Source organism: Sceloporus undulatus, chromosome 5 (assembly GCF_019175285.1).
Source record: "Sceloporus undulatus isolate JIND9_A2432 ecotype Alabama chromosome 5, SceUnd_v1.1, whole genome shotgun sequence".
NCBI lineage: Eukaryota > Metazoa > Chordata > Lepidosauria > Squamata > Phrynosomatidae > Sceloporus > Sceloporus undulatus.
The window spans coordinates 191,727,859-191,745,689 of NC_056526.1; the positions used below are offsets into that span (position 1 = coordinate 191,727,859).

Here is a 17,831-nt window from a genome sequence, read left to right on the forward strand (position 1 = left end):
CCCTCCTTCTTCTGCTGGCTTTCTTGCAGTCACGGATTGAACGCCAGCCAGCACCTCAAATCACATCTGGACTCAGGACGCTCTTTGACAGCCCCAGCGCTCCATCCAGACCTTGCTTGGTGCTAGCGCTCACCTCTTTCTTTCTCATAATGTTGCCAGCACTGTGTCCACATTACTGGAACCTCACCCGGACAGGCAGCTCAACACCTGGATGGGACAATTTTTTAACCCTGGAGCCGGAACCGCATGGAATGGTCCCACCCCGAATCGGAACATGTCCCAACCCAAAGTCCGCAGTGGCAGACGACATCCTGTCTTTCACCGCAGGCAAGTTTCTAAGCCGAAGGCAAGTGCAGGTGGCCTTCTCAAACCTCGCGCAGACATAGTAGGCTCTCTTCAAGGCTGTGTGATTGGGATCCTTTGGGCGGAGCCACGGCGCAAGATGGAAGCGCACGCTCTTTCAGTCCTGCGGGGGAAAGAAGAGATGCCTTTGGTTTTCGTGCATCTTCCCTTTGAATGTGCAAAGCCAAACCCCCAGAGAGAGGCAGAGGGACCCACCAAACTCACCCGATGGAAGGCAGGCCGCTCATCTGGGGCCAGAAACTTGGACCATTGATCTGGTAACACTTAAAGTTTAGCCTCTGAAGTAGAAAGATATTGCAAAGATATCCAATGACTTCCTCCATGCACAGAAGAAAAGACCAGCTAGATAACAGAAAAGCATGGTGTGGTTTAAGGGTTTTAGATCCCTATATACTAGCCCCACTGTGACTTCTGCCCAAGCCCTGTCTTGTAGCAGCTCTACACCTTCTGGACCAAGTCACGTTTTGAATTTCCTGGTGGTTTTCTCCCTCCTCTTGCTGAAAATGGTCTGACCCAACAACGTTCGCTCACGAGTGAAGTGCTTAGTCTATGGAAGCCAAGCATTTAGACTTCTCGCGTCATCCACTGAGTGTCTCACGATTCAGCCTCAATACCTCTAATCGCCTTTCACCCCTGAGACGAAAGAGAATACTTAGCCGCCTCAGATTAAGAGGACCTGCTCTCGTCAAACAATCCGCGGAAAGAGGAAAAACCCTTTGGATTTCCCTACCTTTGTGGATCACAGTCCATGACGAGCGTCTAGCCCCTTACCTTGGCCAAAAGCTTTTCCTCCAACTCTCCTGCATCAATCCAGCCTCCATTCACTAGCTTCATGAAGCAAGCTTAAAAGAGATATCTAAGTTGCAGTGGTATGAAGCCAACACCGCATTACCTGAGCTACAGTGCAGACCCTAAAGAAACGGCAAGGAAGAGCCAAGTGGCATCCCTGCTGGCAGTCCCACCCAGGGACGTAGCTAGGATTTTAGGAAGCGGGGTGGCGGTCCAGACTAAGTGCCCACCATTATAATGGGGCTCTCTTGTGCGGCTGTCAAGCCAGCATTGCACCATTCACTTTTTCTAATAGAAGGGGGGTGTTCCGGACCCCAAAACACCCCACCACCCCCCTTGGCTAACGTCCCATGGTCCCAGCCCCCTCGGCAGGTAACATAGGATGTCTGGGGGTGATCCACCTAACGTTTCAGGTGAAGTGCAAGAAAATCTACCTATCATGAGCCCTAACATCCTACTCGCAATTATGTCTCAGCCTGTTTAGTTTCTCTCACTCCTAGGGAGAAATCGGAGGAAACTTTTTTGCACCAGCAACAGTGCAATCCTCATTTGTCTTGAAAGAGAGAAAACTCGAATGGGGGCAAATGAGGTGAATCCATTCGCTGTGTTAAAAGCACCCCCAAAAGTGTCAGATGCAACCCTCTTTCCTCATCCTCAAACCGCACTAAGACTTAAAGTTTGTCCACTCCAAACACTCATGATTACTAACGCTCCTCATCTCAAAGGTCCCCCCCCTGCAGGTTCTGGTTCTTGCCAAATGAGTCAGGAAAAGCACCTATGAAAACCAATGGGCCAGGCTTAGGACACTATGGAAAGACAGCTTGCGGTTACAGTTTCAGCTTGTCTTGTCCTGCAACTTACCTGTCTGACACCCATGGCCAGGATTACTCGTTAGCCTCCCATGGACAGGTTTCGCTGTCTGACTCTCTATTAGTGAAAAAGAGAACGAGAACATGGGATACACAGGGGTTCTTGGATATGGATATAAGCATTTTCCTAAACAAGGGAAGGAGAGACACCACCAGTTTCATCACACCCTTTTTGTTACCCTTTGAATTGACTGGCCTTCCTTTATTCCTATCTTCTCCCCCCATCTTTTTCTTCCTTTCTCTTCCTCTTGTGGTCTTACATGGTTGCTTCATCCATAATTCATAACCATCAGATAAAAAACCACCTAATGGGTTTTTGGTTCAGGGTTTCATTACAAAGCCCTAAAAAATCAGCTTGTGACCCAACTATGGAATGGCTTTGACAGGAAGAGATCTGTCCTATATTACACACCCTGATCGGCATTAGAAGGTCATAAAAATGGATCTCTTCTGGCAGGCCTTTCCTTAACTTCACCACCCTCCCCCCCTTGAGCAAGTCCAACCACTTGCCTCAAGCAAGATACTATCCTGCCCACTTTGTCCTTATAATTATTATATTTCTTATACTATTGTAGTTTTTTTTAAATTGTAACTTTTTAATTAAGTTGGGGGTTGGAGACAGACTTGTTTAATGGTAAAACTGATATTGCATTGTACTTTATGTTTAAGATATTGTAACATCCTCCTGATTTCCTTGAGAAAAGGTGTGTTATTAAAATAAAATCCTATTCTTATTATTACTTATTAATTATTATTATTATTATTATTATCTGGGTGGACCCTGATCCTAATAGCCTTTCCCTAAAGACTCCCCTGTCATTAAAGGCGACCCCCCACCCACACGTTGCGCCCTTTGGTTACCCATGAATCTGCCCACGAGCCTTTTTTATTCACCTTCTCCCGTCTTTTTATTTCTTTTTTTCCTGTCGGCTCCCTAACGGGGCTTCCCTTTCTTTACTTTCATTAACTTTACTCCTTTCACCCTATTCAAAAAAAACGGGGAAAGACGAATGAGTTTGAACAGTCCTACCAATATGAAAGAGGAAAAAGGGGAAAAGGGACTCTATTAGAGAAGAGCACATTGAGCTTGAAAGGCGCAGGGTCTATAATCACCTTCATACAAAATAAAAGAATCAAATACAAAGATAAAATAGACCATTTACCATCAAAAGAATGTTCTCCTCTCTGCCTCACACCATTCCTAGGATGCCCCTCAAAACCTTGAAATACAACAGGAAAATGATACCATCATTGTCGTCGTCGTCATCATCGTCGCCATCCCTAGAAGAAGAAATGAGGGAAGGAAGGAAAGGACAGGAAGAAGGGCACACAGAACCCCAGACAGATCAGCAAAAAAACAAAGGATAAGAAGGAAGGAAGGCCCTAAGAAAGGAAAAGTCCCTATGAGCAACAACTGGAAAAACCCCATGTGCCCTCTCCCTTGGTGGCCAGCCAGAAACCCTCTGAAAAGCAACTGACCCTGTCTGACCCTGGCATCCAGGTCATCTCCTGCAGCCAATCGCCTGTCTGCACATCCTATAAACAAACCAGAGGCGAAACCTAGGGTACAATGGGATGGTATTTGGGTGGTGCCCATCCTCCTAAAAGCTTTCCTTAACGAACGGGAAGGTGAGACCTTACCCAGTCTCGCCCAATTTCTTTTACTAACTCAATGAGTCCAAAAGGGTTATCATACTCCACTGCTCCCCGTCTTTTTCATTCCCTGTGTGGCCACTAAAGGTGCTTGAAACTACTTTCATCATTGTCATCCTATGAAGCATAAACGAAAGAATGAACTTGGACCAAGAAACTGGGCAAAAAGGGAGGGGAAGGTTTGTTTTTTTTTTTTTTTGGGGGGGCGGGTTTAATGCCTATCTTTCGTTCACCATTAAATGCAGATTTAAAGACTCTGGTCCCGCTGCAACGTGCCTCCTGGGTTCCCCCTCCTCAGCAATATCTTATCTTTATCTCTGGGAAACCTAATAAACATAGGACACGGAAAAGATATGATATTCTTCATTATTATTATTTATTATTTATTATTATTCATTATTAAATTATATTATTCTATAACTTGCCCCATAGAGAAACCAATAACTTGCCCATAGAGAAATCATTGGGGAATATTTTGCCCAATTGGGCATCATTGGAAAACACCATGCCACTTAAGAAGCCATACTTGCCACCTTAGACCATACCATTGGAGATATCTGCCCATATAGCGGTTGCCATCGATATCAAAAGAACCAAACCTCTAAACTGGGACAACTACAAAATGTAGGAACAACAAATTTTCAAATGTAGGACACACTTTTTATTAAAAATGAGGCACATGAAAAACATTGCATGGTTCTTTCTTTTCTTTTTTAAAAATTATAGGATTAAAAACAGTAAATGGGGGTTAAATAGAAGGGTTTTGAGCATAAGGATGCTCTATAGACAGGAGGGCTAGATTGGGTAACCTAGAGGGACTTTAGTTGTTAGATAAAAAGGATGTAAGATTAAGAGAGGGTTTTGACCGGTGGGCTTAGAAGTAGACTTAAATAAGAATTTAGATAGAGGGGGTTAGATGCGGCTTAAATTCTAAAAGCAAACCAGAGTTGTTCTCTCCTCTCAGGGCTCTCAGAACTACATACAACACAACAGCACTGCATAAATACCCCAGTCTGACCATACTTTAACTGCCCTGCTCAATGCTATAGAATTCTGTGAAATGTATTTTGTTGTGTCTTCCAGAGCAGAGCTCTGCTTGTTCAGTTGCCCATAGCTGATTTGCCTGTGTCGTTTGGCTGCCTCATTAATTTCATTCACAAACCAGCCCTCCGATTCCCAGTGCATTGGGTGGTATCATAAATAACATCTCTATTATTCATTATTATTATTAAATTAACGGGGGTTAGACCAGTGGTTCCCAAACTGTGTCCCCTTAAAGAAGTCTTTTGGACTCCAACTCCCAGAACAGCCTAGACCATGTTACTCAATAGTCTAGATTCTTGGGAGCTGACGTCCCAAATTCCTTCAAGAGCACAGTTTTGGGTAATCACTGGGCTTCCTTAGAGCAGAGGTGGGAGACGTTAGCCATTAATCAACCTTCAATCCCACCGCTCTGGACCACATTTCTCTATTCTCCTGTGTTTGGCAATCCACTTCAACTGGCTCCCCCTATCCCTTTTCCTCCATTCAGTAATAACTGCCTCCTGACTGTCGACATTCAAAGCCACCCTCCATGGACTTGGCCCCCTCCTTACTATCAGACCTTCTTTCTCTTCAACCTTCCCCCACCAGGCCCTCCCGTTTCTGGTAGTTCAAGTGTTCCTTCCAGTCTACAGCTCCAGGATTTCCTCTGCCCCATCCCGGATTCGTCACCACCTTTTCACTCACTTCTGCCTGACCCCCTAATCTTCCTGGAACCTTACTTCCTCACAAAGCACAGAGCCACCAATCACTACACTCTCTTAACCAGCTTCAAAACGAGCTGAATAAAAACCCCCCATTTTCCTCATTCAGAGAAGCTCTTCCCCAGCATCGCCTCAAATTGTTCGCTTACTATCTGATGTTCTGTTCGTTGGCATGTTTCATTTTCGAATCCATTCCTCGTATTCCTATTGTACTGTTATCTGTATTAATCCTACTTGTGATATGTATTTTCCTCTGGATAAACTGAAATTAACCCATCCATTATACAGCCCTTGCCCTCCCTACCACAGTTCCATACTGCCCTCTCCGTCCAGGCCTCGCGATGGTTTGAGAGAATTCTGCTCCGGACCCTCTTACCCCTTTTCCTCGTTCTCTCACCAACCACTTTACTCTCACCACTCACCCTTTCTTCTCTCATAACCACCTCCACTTCCGCCTTCTTATCATAGTTTTTTTTAGATTGTAAGCCATGAGGCAGCGAAACCTCTTCTAACTAAAAAGATTGCCATAGTACAGCAGCTGTGTAAAATTACAGCGCTCAATTTCATACATAACAGGTTACCTAATAATATATAATAACTAGATACGCAGAGGGTTGGAGGGGATTTCAGATGGATAGAAGTACGGTTAGATAGAAGGGGTATCGAGAGGGCTCATTAAAGTTAACATGTAGAATCAGAATCGGTTTTACAAAATTTAACAGGATAGTATTTTACTCTTAGCTGCTTTCCATTGTCCGATGGAGTCGCAGAATCCTGGGTGTTAAACGCCGAGAGGCCCCCTCTGGCCTGACGTGCCCTCTTGCCTCCACCGGTGACCTACTGTGCCAATGCCAAGCCCCTTCCTCCTGCCTTCGGCTCTCTAAACAATGTCCGTAGGGAAGAGTCTTCCCCCTCTTCTCTTTTCAATCCCCGCTCTTCACTCTTCTTTCCTTCTGTTCTTTAACTTCCTTGCCTTTCTTTCAATTTTTTTTCCTAATCTCTTCTTATCTCTTCTTCCTTGGTCATTCACTTTCCCAAATTTTTCTCCACCTCCCCTCTTCTTCCCTTTGTTATCTAAATCCCCCTCTTCACCTCATTCCTCCTTCATCTTCAATCTCCCTATCTCCCTGAGAGACGAGCCCCCTCCACCTATTAGTGATTCGGCACAGCTCTCCCTGGCGCCCTCAGAAGAAAACCCCTATGCCCTAATAACTTTTTTCTCTATCAATATTTTGAGACTCTCCACAAGCAACTTCTACTCCTGTCCCAATTTTCCACAGAATTTTCCTGGACGGATCCTAGGCATTCCTAGAGAGAATGTGTTCATCATCAAATCCACAAAAGTCAACAGCAGCACAATCAAGGGAGGGCCTGACTGTCACTTTTATGATTAAACATAAATAGGACATGCTCCACTCCAAACACACCTTATGTGAACCACCAATGGAGAACTCTGCAACGTGATAACCACCTTCCATGTCAAATTCCCCTCACCCCCTTGAATAAGGCTTTGTTTTATTGCTTGGCTTGTTAAACACATAGCATCATCACTAACCGACAAACTGTTTGGACTAAACAATTTTTGGAATAAACAGTGTTTAAAGACATAGACAATTTGTGGCAGTGACATTTTTTAACCTACTAAAGATACTCTGAAACAGATTAAAGATTGTTTTTACTTGGACTCAAGTCCTTTGGTCCAAAGGATAAGTCACAATCAGTTCATAAGTGACCTATGGTAGGACTTTTATTCGCTTGGAGAACACTGGCAACAACCAAGCTCTAATGGATAGTGTACAGGAAGAGAGCCCTCTCTTCCAAATCATACGCTCCCCTAATATTATTGCCCCAACCTTACACTTCCATTTCAATTACAGGTTCATCCTCTGAAATAGAATCTCGATACTTCTTTGGAACCCCTTTTGAGCCATTTGACAATGCATTCACTCACAGATTATATATGCATTATATAATTACCACTAATGCATTCAGAATTATGTTAAGTTGCCCAATATTCTGAGACTAAACAAGCATGTGACATTGACAGCAGCAGCTCCCATTTAAATCAAGTGGTTTCAAAACACACTGCCAGAAATAATCCAGTTTGCCAGACCTCTTTAAACTGCCTCGGCTCAGTGCTAACTCAACAAGGCATTTTCTGGGTAACTTTCCAGAAAGAGCCCTAGGTGACAAAACTCAAAAACAACACAATTCCCAGGATTCCCTAGCACTGAGCCAGGGCAGTTTTAAATGCTCTCAAATTTAGAGGAATCCAGCTTTACTTCTGTTAAATACCCTTTTGCGAGGGTGGCGTGGGGAATACTAACAGAATAGGCCCTGTTAATTCCTATGCCCTTTCACCAAGGGATTTTGAGATGCACACTCCATATATTTTATCCTGATAGTCATAAATGAGGCAGGCACCAGACATATGCAATTTGTCCTCGGTAGATGAATGGAGACAGCGGTGCTTATACTAGATTGTCTCTTTCCCAGCAGGTTATGAGTAACTTTTTAAAATATAACGATATTACAATCTATGCACTTTTAAACAAACAACTTTTGTTTTTTTGTTACACTGAAGCTTAGATCAACTCGAACCGATACTTGACCCATGGTGACTCTTGATTTGAGCACATCTCCCCAAGACCCTTGTCCTCCATCGTTTGGCTTAGTTTCTTCTTATGCTGTAATTCATACACCCATAGGCCTTCTTAACAGAGCCACCGTCCATCCTTAGCCATGCGGCCCTTTCACTACTCCCCTCTACTTTTCCCTCCCACCTGTACTTAACATGATGTTTTTTACCAGTGAGTCCATCTTTCTCAATGATTCCTCGACCCCACGTACCTACTGACCACACCACTCAGTTTTTGTCATCCTTGACTACTCCTTCACAGGGAGATTTCTGGCTTTGATCTGCTCTAGGACACCCATTTGTTTGTCTTTTGGCCGTCCATGGGCCACCTTCAGCACTCTCCTCCACACCACAAATCTCAAATGACTTGACTCCTCATTCTCATCTTCTTTCTTAACCGTAACCCAGCTCTCATCATCCAAACAGTGGGAAAAGAAGGCCATAGACGATCTGGGCACAGAGGAAGCCAATCTCCCAGTGGCACCTTTTGCATCCCCTGCACACTTTGGGTTATATATTCCAGGGCATGATGGGATTTGCAATCCAACCATCAAACGATTCTGGGTATTCCTATTCCCCTGTTTCTTCTTCTCTGTTTCCTGCAGGGATGGGTCCTCGGGCAATCGCGCTACTTGTGGCTGTCTTGATGTCCTTCCAGTTGCCTTGCCAGCCCTGGCCCAGTTCCTAATCCTCCTTTCTTCCCAGCATCCCATCTGCTTCACGTCCTCCTTCACACCGAGGAGACAAGGAAGCATGCAGGAAAGGTTAAGGGTTCCGAGGGCAACGTGGCCATCCATCCTAATGAGGGTTATCCCCATGATGCACCCCTGGAGATGAACCTTTCCCTCTACTCCTGGTTCTCTCTTCCTCAGCCATGCCAATCTCCTCTGAGGCAATCCCCTTTTATTTGAATCACATAATATGATTTCCAAATTATATAGAGCCAAGTTTTCACAGACTGCCCCTTTGGGGCGCACCTGTTCCCAGCCCCCTTTCCCCCGCCGGATCGGGGCCATCACGCTGCCACCAGCGGGAGCCTCTGAGCCCCGATCCGCCACTTTTCCCAGTCCGCGAGGAAGCGGCACAAAGGCTGACTTCCCCGCTGCCTGGAAAGGGGTTTGTCCTTGGGCGGCGTCGGCGGGACAAAAAAAAGGCCAACTTGGCCCCTTTCTGCCTTTTGCATGTTGCTGGCGGCGCAAAGCTGAAGAGCTCTCTATTTCGGAGACTCCTTCCAGCGCCGCGGATAAGGGCCCCCCAACCCACAGGTCGCTTCCGTTTGGAGGTGGTGCAATCGTGACGTCCCACATGGTTTTATCTTTATTTATCCTTAGACCTGATAATATTTCAAATTCCAACAAATACTTATTTCAAATGTTTCCACGATTTTCTAATTTATCTACTAGAGATTTAAAGCTAGTCATCGGCAACTGCCCTGATCTTAAATTCTTTCTTTTTAATTTATTCTTCCTTAATTTCTTTCTTGTTTTCTTAGATTACCAATTAGTGCTTCAGTCACACATAATGACATAAACTCGCGGAGCATACCCCTAATTGTCGTCTCTTTCAATAAACTGTTTTTTCTGTTGTTTTTGTTTTTTTAGCTGTCAATGATCGCTGCAGCACTTGGGCGGCTAGAGCATCATTGTGATTGGAAGAGGGGATGAAAGAGGCAGAAGGACTAGAGGAAAGGAGAGAAGAAGAAGAAGGGGGAAGAGAGGGGGCGTGGGGCCTGGAGCTAGAGAATTGGAGGAGAACAGAGGGGCCAGCAAACCCACTGGAGACGCCTTGGGGCAAGACACACCTCTCAGCCGCTCAGGAGAAAGTAAGGCAAACCCTCCCCCGAGAAGAAACTATGGAACGATCACATGGGAGGATTCTCTTAATCGAATGAAAAAGAAAGTGGGGCCAGAATGAACATGCACCTGAATCGCTAGTTCAGAAGAAGGAAGAAGAGGAAGAGGTAGGGACCATAACCCGTGGCCGCCGGGAAAAACACGCTTTTTGGGGCCCCTCCCGGTCACGGTCCGGTTTGGCCCCAGCCATGCATTGGTCCCGGCCCCCCGCACAGGCCTCTGAAGCAGAGCTTGTCCCGCCTGCTTTGTTGCCAGCCGCATTGGCCAGCTGGCCAAAGGGACAGGTTCCTTGCGCGCGCACGCCAGGCGTCAGCAGGGACCAGGGCAGCGATCGCTGCCGGCCCCCGTGCGCCTTCCGGGCCTTTAGGAGGCCTGGGACCCTTAATAAAGGCCAGGGAAGAGGGAGGAGGGCCGAAGCGAGTGCAGCCGGCTCTCCCTCTCCTTTCCTGGCGTTTTCTAAGGAGGCTGGAGCCCCTCCTGAAAGGCAGGGAAGAAGAAGGAGCCGGCGCGATGGCAGCCACCTTTCCCCTCTCTTTCTGGCTTCTAAGGAGCCTCGTCCTCCTCAGGAGCCGAAGGAGGCACTTTTTTAAATGTAGGACACTTTTTTTAAATGGAGGATGCCCCGTGCCCCTTCCCCTGCCCTTTAGGCGGTCTTCGTCTCCTTAGAGGCGGGAAGGGGCGTGGGGTGTCCTCCATTTAAAAAAGGGGGGGGGGAAGTGTCCTAACATTTGAAAACATTGTCCCTAACATTTGTCCCCGGTCTGGCGTCCTGAGGTATGCAAACCCTACCACTCCTTGCAAGAGCAGGAGGAGGAGGCTGGGGGGGCAGGGGTTCCAGGAAAGGGCCCTTTCGTCTCCCCAGGCCAGCTGTCCCAGAGGCCAGGGCCCTTTCCCCTCTCTCCCAGCTGTCCTGCCTGGGATGGGCGGGGGCCACTGCTGCTGCCGACCTGCCCTGGCCCTGCTCCTCCTCCCTCCTGGCGCCCTTGTTGCCCTGCCTGACTAAGCCTGCTCCTTGGGAGGGCTGGCCAAGAGGGGCAAGGCAGAGCAGCAGAGCCCTCCCTGCCAGCTCCAGCCCAGCACAAAATAGGGATGCAGCAGGGCCAGGAGCCGGGCAGCACACCCAAGGGCGTGAACGTGACCGGGACCCCCCTAGAAATCGGGGGAGTCACGCCTCCACCGGGTTAGGGCAACCTATGCCCATAGGGAAACCATACTGCCCATAGAGAACATTGGAGACTACTTGCTAGGGGCAGGTGTATTATTAATGATTCTCTATGGGCAGGCCATGGTTCTTCTCTGAGAAGAAGGAAGGAAGAAGAAAGAAAGAAAGGGAAAGAGAGGGAAAGGAAGTAATGAAGCCTTACCCTGGATCCTCGTCCTCTTTCTCTGTTTTGGCGCCGAATGCATGGGAACAGTACCCGAATTGGTTCAGCAACGGCCTGCTACCGCCAAAAAGTTGCAATTTGTGCAGAGTGAGCTCTGCACAGTGATTCCAGTAGGTTCCGAGCAGCACTGTGCAGGCGCAGTGAAACCCATTTGTATGTATTCGCAGATGACCACTCGAAGAAACACCGTTACAGGTAAGCAACCTGTACTTCCTATGTGCATGTTGCAGTAGGGGGTTTAAATGCCAGAATAGATGTTAAGTGTCCTTTGTGCCAAGATCCAGTTGGTGGATCTTGGGGTGCTAGTCAATCCCACAAGCTGTGTTGGTTAAGACTCAAATACGTAGCTGTTGTTATGTGCCTTCAAGTCACTTCCAATTTAAGGTGACCCTATCATAGTAGTTTTCTTGCCAACCTTTGGTCTGAGATGGTTTTGCTTTTGCCTTCCTCTGAGGCTGAGAGAGTGTGACTGTGCTTAAGGTCACCCAGTGGGTTTTCAGGACTGGGGGGGGATTTGAACCCTGGTCCCCTGGAGTTCTAGTCCAGCACTTAAACTACTATACCACATTGACTCCTGCAGCCTCAAATACATGTACTGTACTAATGAAAATGCCTTCTTTGATAGATTTGACTGAATCGGGAGGTGAAGAGCCAGAGGCTAAACGGAGAAAAGTAGATTCTTCGGAGAAGCCCAAGCCCACAAGCCAGCTGAAAGGTAAAACTCAAGAGCCTCCCCTTCAATATTTCATGACACAAACCAAAAAACCTTTGTACCACCCACTCCCAGTTGTGTTGATCTGATTTTCCAAGGAAGTAATAGCCTGGGGAATACTGTAAACTATCTTCACGTTTGGACTCTGGCAGAGCATGAAATTGGTATTATCGCTGACGTCATTTAAACAGGCTATGTGTTGTTTACAAGGTGCCCCATGGATACAGCCTCAGACATTTGTAACACTGACTTCATTGAGAAGATGTGTAAAGGGATCAGGAAGTGACTTAACGTTGGCCAGTCTTGTCTGATTTCCTTAAAGCTCAGTTCCATGTAACAGGTGGGAGCGGCCTGTTACTTTTCACGTAGAGCAGAGGAAGCAAGCCATGTTTTTTCAGACTTCCAGCAGGCATTTTGGAAGGTTTGCCCTCATCTCAGGCCTGTCTGCATGCCAGCCAGCCATTGAGGATGTCTGGGATTTGGAAACCTCACTCTTTGCAGTGTGCAGAAATATGTCTGATCCAGGTTACATATAAAAGACCCACCCTGTCTTAAGCCTTGCTGCCTTATTCTGAGGATGCCAATCCATTCCTGGGTGCTCTTTCACACCAAAGTGAGAGGCAGCCCCTGTTGCCCAGGAAAACTGCATAAGGCTAGAGCAGGATGGACAGACCCACAACTCACATCAGTTCTAGCCAGCAGTTAAGGAATGATGGGAGTTGCACTCCAGCAGCATCCACCCCTAGTCCTAAAGTGACCTTGTAGTTGTAAAGAGACTAACCTGGTTGTGGTGTCTTCACATACTATGTGTATATGCATTTGTTCACTGGTGCATCTGTCCCTTGACTTATTTGCTTGTTTGTTTATTTATTTAGGTTTAGACTTCCTTGTTCCAAAGGCTGGCTTTTTCTGTCAAATCTGTACCTGTTTCTGTGTGGATGAAGCATCTATGAAAACACATTGTCAGTCTGAGGCTCACCAGAAAAATATGGAGGTAGTCATTTTTTTACTTTCCCTCTGCAGCCTTCAATAATGAGAATTATAATTCTTAAAATACTGTTGGCTTCTTGCTTTTTGAACCAGTTCAGAGAACTGCAGAGAGCTTATCAGGGCCCTAAGTGTCTTTGCATCATCTAAAGACCTGGTGCTGGTAATTGGACCCTTACAAAACGGATGCCATTGCCGTCTTCTGGGGAGGCTGTGTCCCAAGTGCTTGGGTTTTGTGGCATTTATTAATTTGATCCCTGTGTCAGATTATGGTGGCAGTTATCTCCTCTGCTAATCTCATATGTACTTTTGCACCTGCCTATCCAACTCACTTGTATTTATTAATTTAGCAAATTTATCAACTACTGAAGGGGTGGGATGGCCACCTAATTTGAATGCTGTCGGGTCAGATTTCCTGCATTAGCAGAGATTGGAGTTGTGCAGATTCCCCAGCTCTTTCTATTCTGTGTACTTAAAAAGTACTATGAATGCAGAACCATAAAATGGTTCCTGTGGGTTGGGACTATCCCCCCTCCCTCCGCCCGTCCCTTGTGTTTCCATTCTCATTCATTCATTCACTCTCTTCCTGAGAACACACAGATGGAATACACGAGTAAAATTGGTCCTCCATATCCATGGATTCTTTATCCATGGATTCAAGCATTTTAAAAATATATAAACTCCAAAAAGCATCCCGACTTTTGTTGACATTTTTGCGTAAGGGCAACCATTTTACTATATCATAGTATTTAATGGGACTTGAAAATCCACGGAAGGCCCTTGAACCAAACCCCAGCGGATACCAAGGGCCCACTGTCCACAAAAGTTGGGGACAGAAAAGAAGGAAAAGGTTTGAAAGAGAAAACAGATGGGAAAGAAAAAGCGAGGGAATGGAGTGAAGAAACAGTGAAAGTGGGGAAACACAAACAGAAAATGGAGGAAGAGTATAGAGGGAAAGAGACATAAAATTAGGGGGGGGGGAGGAAAAAGTGCATGAAAGGGAGCACATATATGGGCAGCAGTTGTACCTCCAGACAAGGGAATGTAGTGATTTTGAGGCTCCTCTGCCCTTCTCAAAACAGCCATCTCCACCAAGGCCCTTGTTGCCTCTATGATCTGTGGGGAGGTGGCTTTAGCAAGACATGTTTTAGTTTTCCCTTTCCCAGTAAATTTAGGGTTATCTCAGTCCATTTAGACTGGGATTGTAGTGTAAGAGGGAAAGTTTCCCTGCTGGAAAATGTCTGACTTGTTGGAAGGCTCCCCTCTTCCCCCAAGTTCATACGGTCCAGTTTCTGCCTCGTCATAAAGTGACACTCCCAGGGCACTACTCCAGAAGCAGGTTGTGTCTTTGCAATGGGAGGCTGGAGAAGGTGGAACTAGAACAACAAAACAAATGCAGCACTAAAGCTCTTTCCCCATGCCCAAAACAATTGTGTAAGAAATCTGTCACATTTCCTGCCAACGTTTCTGTGTCTTTTCTGCAGAAATTCATGAAGAGTGAAGCTGTGGAGGAGGAGAAGAAAGAAGGTGAAGAAGAAGCTGGAAAGCAGAGTTCTGTGTGACTCTGGGAGGGGAAGAGCCTCTCCAGATACTCTTTAGGGTCCAGTCAGTTCCATGTTTTAATTTTGTACCTTTTGCAGGCTGTTGTGTTGTATACACTTTTGTTCCTTACAGATGAAAACATACAAATTGTGTGAGATGAATTTCGGTTGCTCTTTGCAATGATGCTGGAAGTGTTTTAAGTAAATGTTCTTATTGTATAGTCTACTCACCTGTCTGTGGCTTTTTTCCCCACACTGGGAGTTCTGGTCATGTTTGTAGGCTCTGTTTTGAATCCAGAAGAATTGTGGTATTGCTGTTCCCCAGGGAGGTGCATTATGCTCACCCTTTATAGCACTAATCTTCTAAAAGGAAATATATTAACCGAAATGCTAGGGTCCTGAGAGGGCAACCACAATTGTACTCAGTGGGGGAATTAACTTAGTTCATAGAATTGAGATTTTTGTCTATGATAGTCCTAATGAGGAGTCTTTACTCAGGACAAGAGGCTACTGTCAGGACAGAAGACGGAGAAACAGAATGGTTCCCAATTGGCAAAGGGGTCAGGAAATGCTGCATCCTCTCACCCTATCTCTTGTATGAGAACATATTGTAAGAAAAGCAGGATTGGACATAGAAGAAGGAGGAGTGAGAATGGGAAGGAATATCAACACTCTGAGATACGCAGATGACACTATGCTACTAGATGAAAACCTCACAGGCTTGGAACAGCTACTAAGGAAGATCAAGGAGGAAAGTGCAAAGGCCAGGCTTATGGTTGAACATAAAGAAAACAAAAATATAATGACCCCAGAAAATTTACACAGATTCAACCTAGACAATGAGGAAATAGAAATAGGAAAAGTATTTTCATACCTGGAATCAAATATTGATCATAACGGGAACCGCAGTCAAGAAATCATAAGAAGACTAAGAATGGGGAGGGCAGCTAGGAGAGAACGAGAAAATCTCCTAAAATGTAAAGACATACAACTGAGCAGAAAAGTTAGAACCATACAAGCCATTGCATTCCCTGTTATTGCCATGGATGGATGTGAGCGATGGACAGTTGAGAAATGGATAGGAAGAGCATCAATTCATTGGAGATGATGTGGCGCTGGAGAAGACTGCTGAGGATCCCATGGATGTCCAAGAAGACAAAATATGGGTCTTGGAGCAGATCAAGCCAGAAACCTCCCTGGAAGAAGCCAAGATGATCAAAGTGAGGCTGTCATATTTTGGCCACATCATGAGACGGAAGGACTCCTTGGAAAAGACAATAATGCTGGGAAAGGTGAAACAGAAAGAGAGGAAGGCCACAGGACAGATGGATAGACTCTCTTACAGAGGTCCTGGGAATGAATTTGCAGGACCTGAAGAGAGCAGTGGAGCATAAGGAGTCTTGGAGATGTCTCAACAACAGGATCGCCATGGACCAAGATCGACTCAAGTGTGGATAACAAGAAGGGTGCTAGGATTCTGTGTCACCTCTCAGTCTTCACTTCTCCAAATTAAAGTTGCCTAGCTCCCTAAGCTGTTCCTAATAGGACTAGGTTTCTGTGGTCACCATTCTCTGGACACATTCCAGCTGGTCAAGATCCTTCTTGGGCTTCAGAACTGGACATTGGATTCTGGTTTCTCAGGATAGCCGCATCTCACACTGCCAGCATCAAGTCCAGCACCTTCCTTGTGAATGTGCCTCTTTTCCTCTCGGCCCGTACTTTGAACTTTAAGCTGACGTGTTAAAGGACTGGGGTTGCAATGGGGAAAAATCTCCTGTGATCCGGCTCTTTAATTGATCTTATTAATCCCCCTCCTGCACATATCAGAATGAAAGACCCTATAGAAGCCATGCATTGTGTCGGCCAGTATCCAACAAAGCCTCGAGTGTGCTTTAATGCGCCTCGGAAGAGGGCATTGTGTACATGTGTGGAATGCCTGGTTTTTAATTGGCGGCCACCCAGACCAAACTCATGGATCTGTCAACCCAGCGCCAGAAATTAGGTCCATTCTACATTCCTACTGTTTTTTCACTCCGAGCCTAAACAGATTTATTTGGAAGTAAGTCCCTTTGATTTTAATGGAATTTAGTCCTATGTACATATGCTGGCCTGGCATCCGCTCCACGACACACTGTTATGATCTCTTGTGGCAATTGGTGGAGATTAGCTATGAGAAGCTCAATGAAACCTCCATGGGCAGGGGCAGTGTACCTCACCATGCCCAAGGCTCACAACAGACAAGAAAGCAATTCCGATTGCAGGCTCAACAATGCCTTTTCAGCACTTCTCAAGAGGCACTGAGCTTCTGACAGCAAAAGACGGACTGCCTCACAGCTTGAAAACGTTCAGCTTTTGAACTCTGGGAACCCAACACCCAGCAAGTGTGCCTTTCACAGAATCATAGAGACATCCAAGGGCCATCCAGTGCAAATCCATTCTGCCATGCAGGAACACACACTCAAAGCACCTCCGACAGATGGTCATCCAGCCTCTGTTTAAAAACCTCCAAAAAAAGGAGACTCCACTCTCCAAGGAAGTGTGTTCCTCTGTCAAACAGCTCTTACTGTCAAGAAATTCCTCCTAATGTTGAGCTGGAATCTCTTTTCCTGGAGCTTGCATCCATTGCTTCATTGGGTCCTAGTCTCTGGAGCAGCAGTGGGGAGGGGGAGATCCTGCAATAAGCCCTTGCCCACAGTAACCCACCTGAGTGAGTCTCTCCATCTGGTTTGTGGTCTTCCTCTCTTTCTCCTATCATCTACCTTTCCTAGCATTATTGCTTTTTCTGGCGATTCATTCCTTCTCATGTATGATAGCCTCAGCTTGACCATCTTTGCTTCCAAGGGGAGCCCTGATTCAAGGACCCATTTGTTTGTCTTCTTGGCTCTCCATGGGATCATCCCAAGGACTCTTCTCCAGCCCCACATTTCAAAGGAGTTGGTTTTCTTTCTGTCTGCTTCCTTCACTGTCCACCTCTGCCATCCTCAGCTGGGGATGATGGAGAATACAGTGGCCTGGACCATTCTGACTCTAGTGCTCAGCTGTATGTCTTTGTTCTTCAGTATCTTTTTCCAGTTCTTTCATAGCTGCCCTTCCCATTCTTACTCTTCTTATTACTTGACTGCAGTCTCCATTCTGGTCAGTATTTTCTTTTGGATGTGGGAATTCTTTAACTATTTCCATTTCCTTGTTGTCTAGATTGAATTTGTGTACAGTGGGCCCCCGCGTAAGGGGAAATCCGTGTGTGCTAGAGCCCCATTAGAAGTAATGGGGCTCTTGTCTGCGCCTCTCTGCGGCGC

General features: G+C 46.1%; 1 protein-coding gene across 3 annotated transcripts in view; it reads left to right on the forward strand.

Annotated features, from left to right (window-relative positions):
• The window catches only part of ZNF638 (zinc finger protein 638), an 86,130-nt gene extending 71,369 nt beyond the window's left edge, over positions 1–14,761 (forward strand). For all 3 annotated transcript variants that reach the window (XM_042468532.1, XM_042468531.1, XM_042468530.1), the window contains exons 23-25: positions 11,921–12,010; positions 12,883–13,001; positions 14,479–14,761. In XM_042468532.1, the coding sequence (XP_042324466.1) occupies positions 11,921–12,010; positions 12,883–13,001; positions 14,479–14,556 (287 nt within the window). In that variant the 3' untranslated portion in view covers positions 14,557–14,761. The remainder of the gene's footprint in view (positions 1–11,920; positions 12,011–12,882; positions 13,002–14,478) is intronic.
• The last annotated feature ends 3,070 nt before the right edge of the window (positions 14,762–17,831 follow it).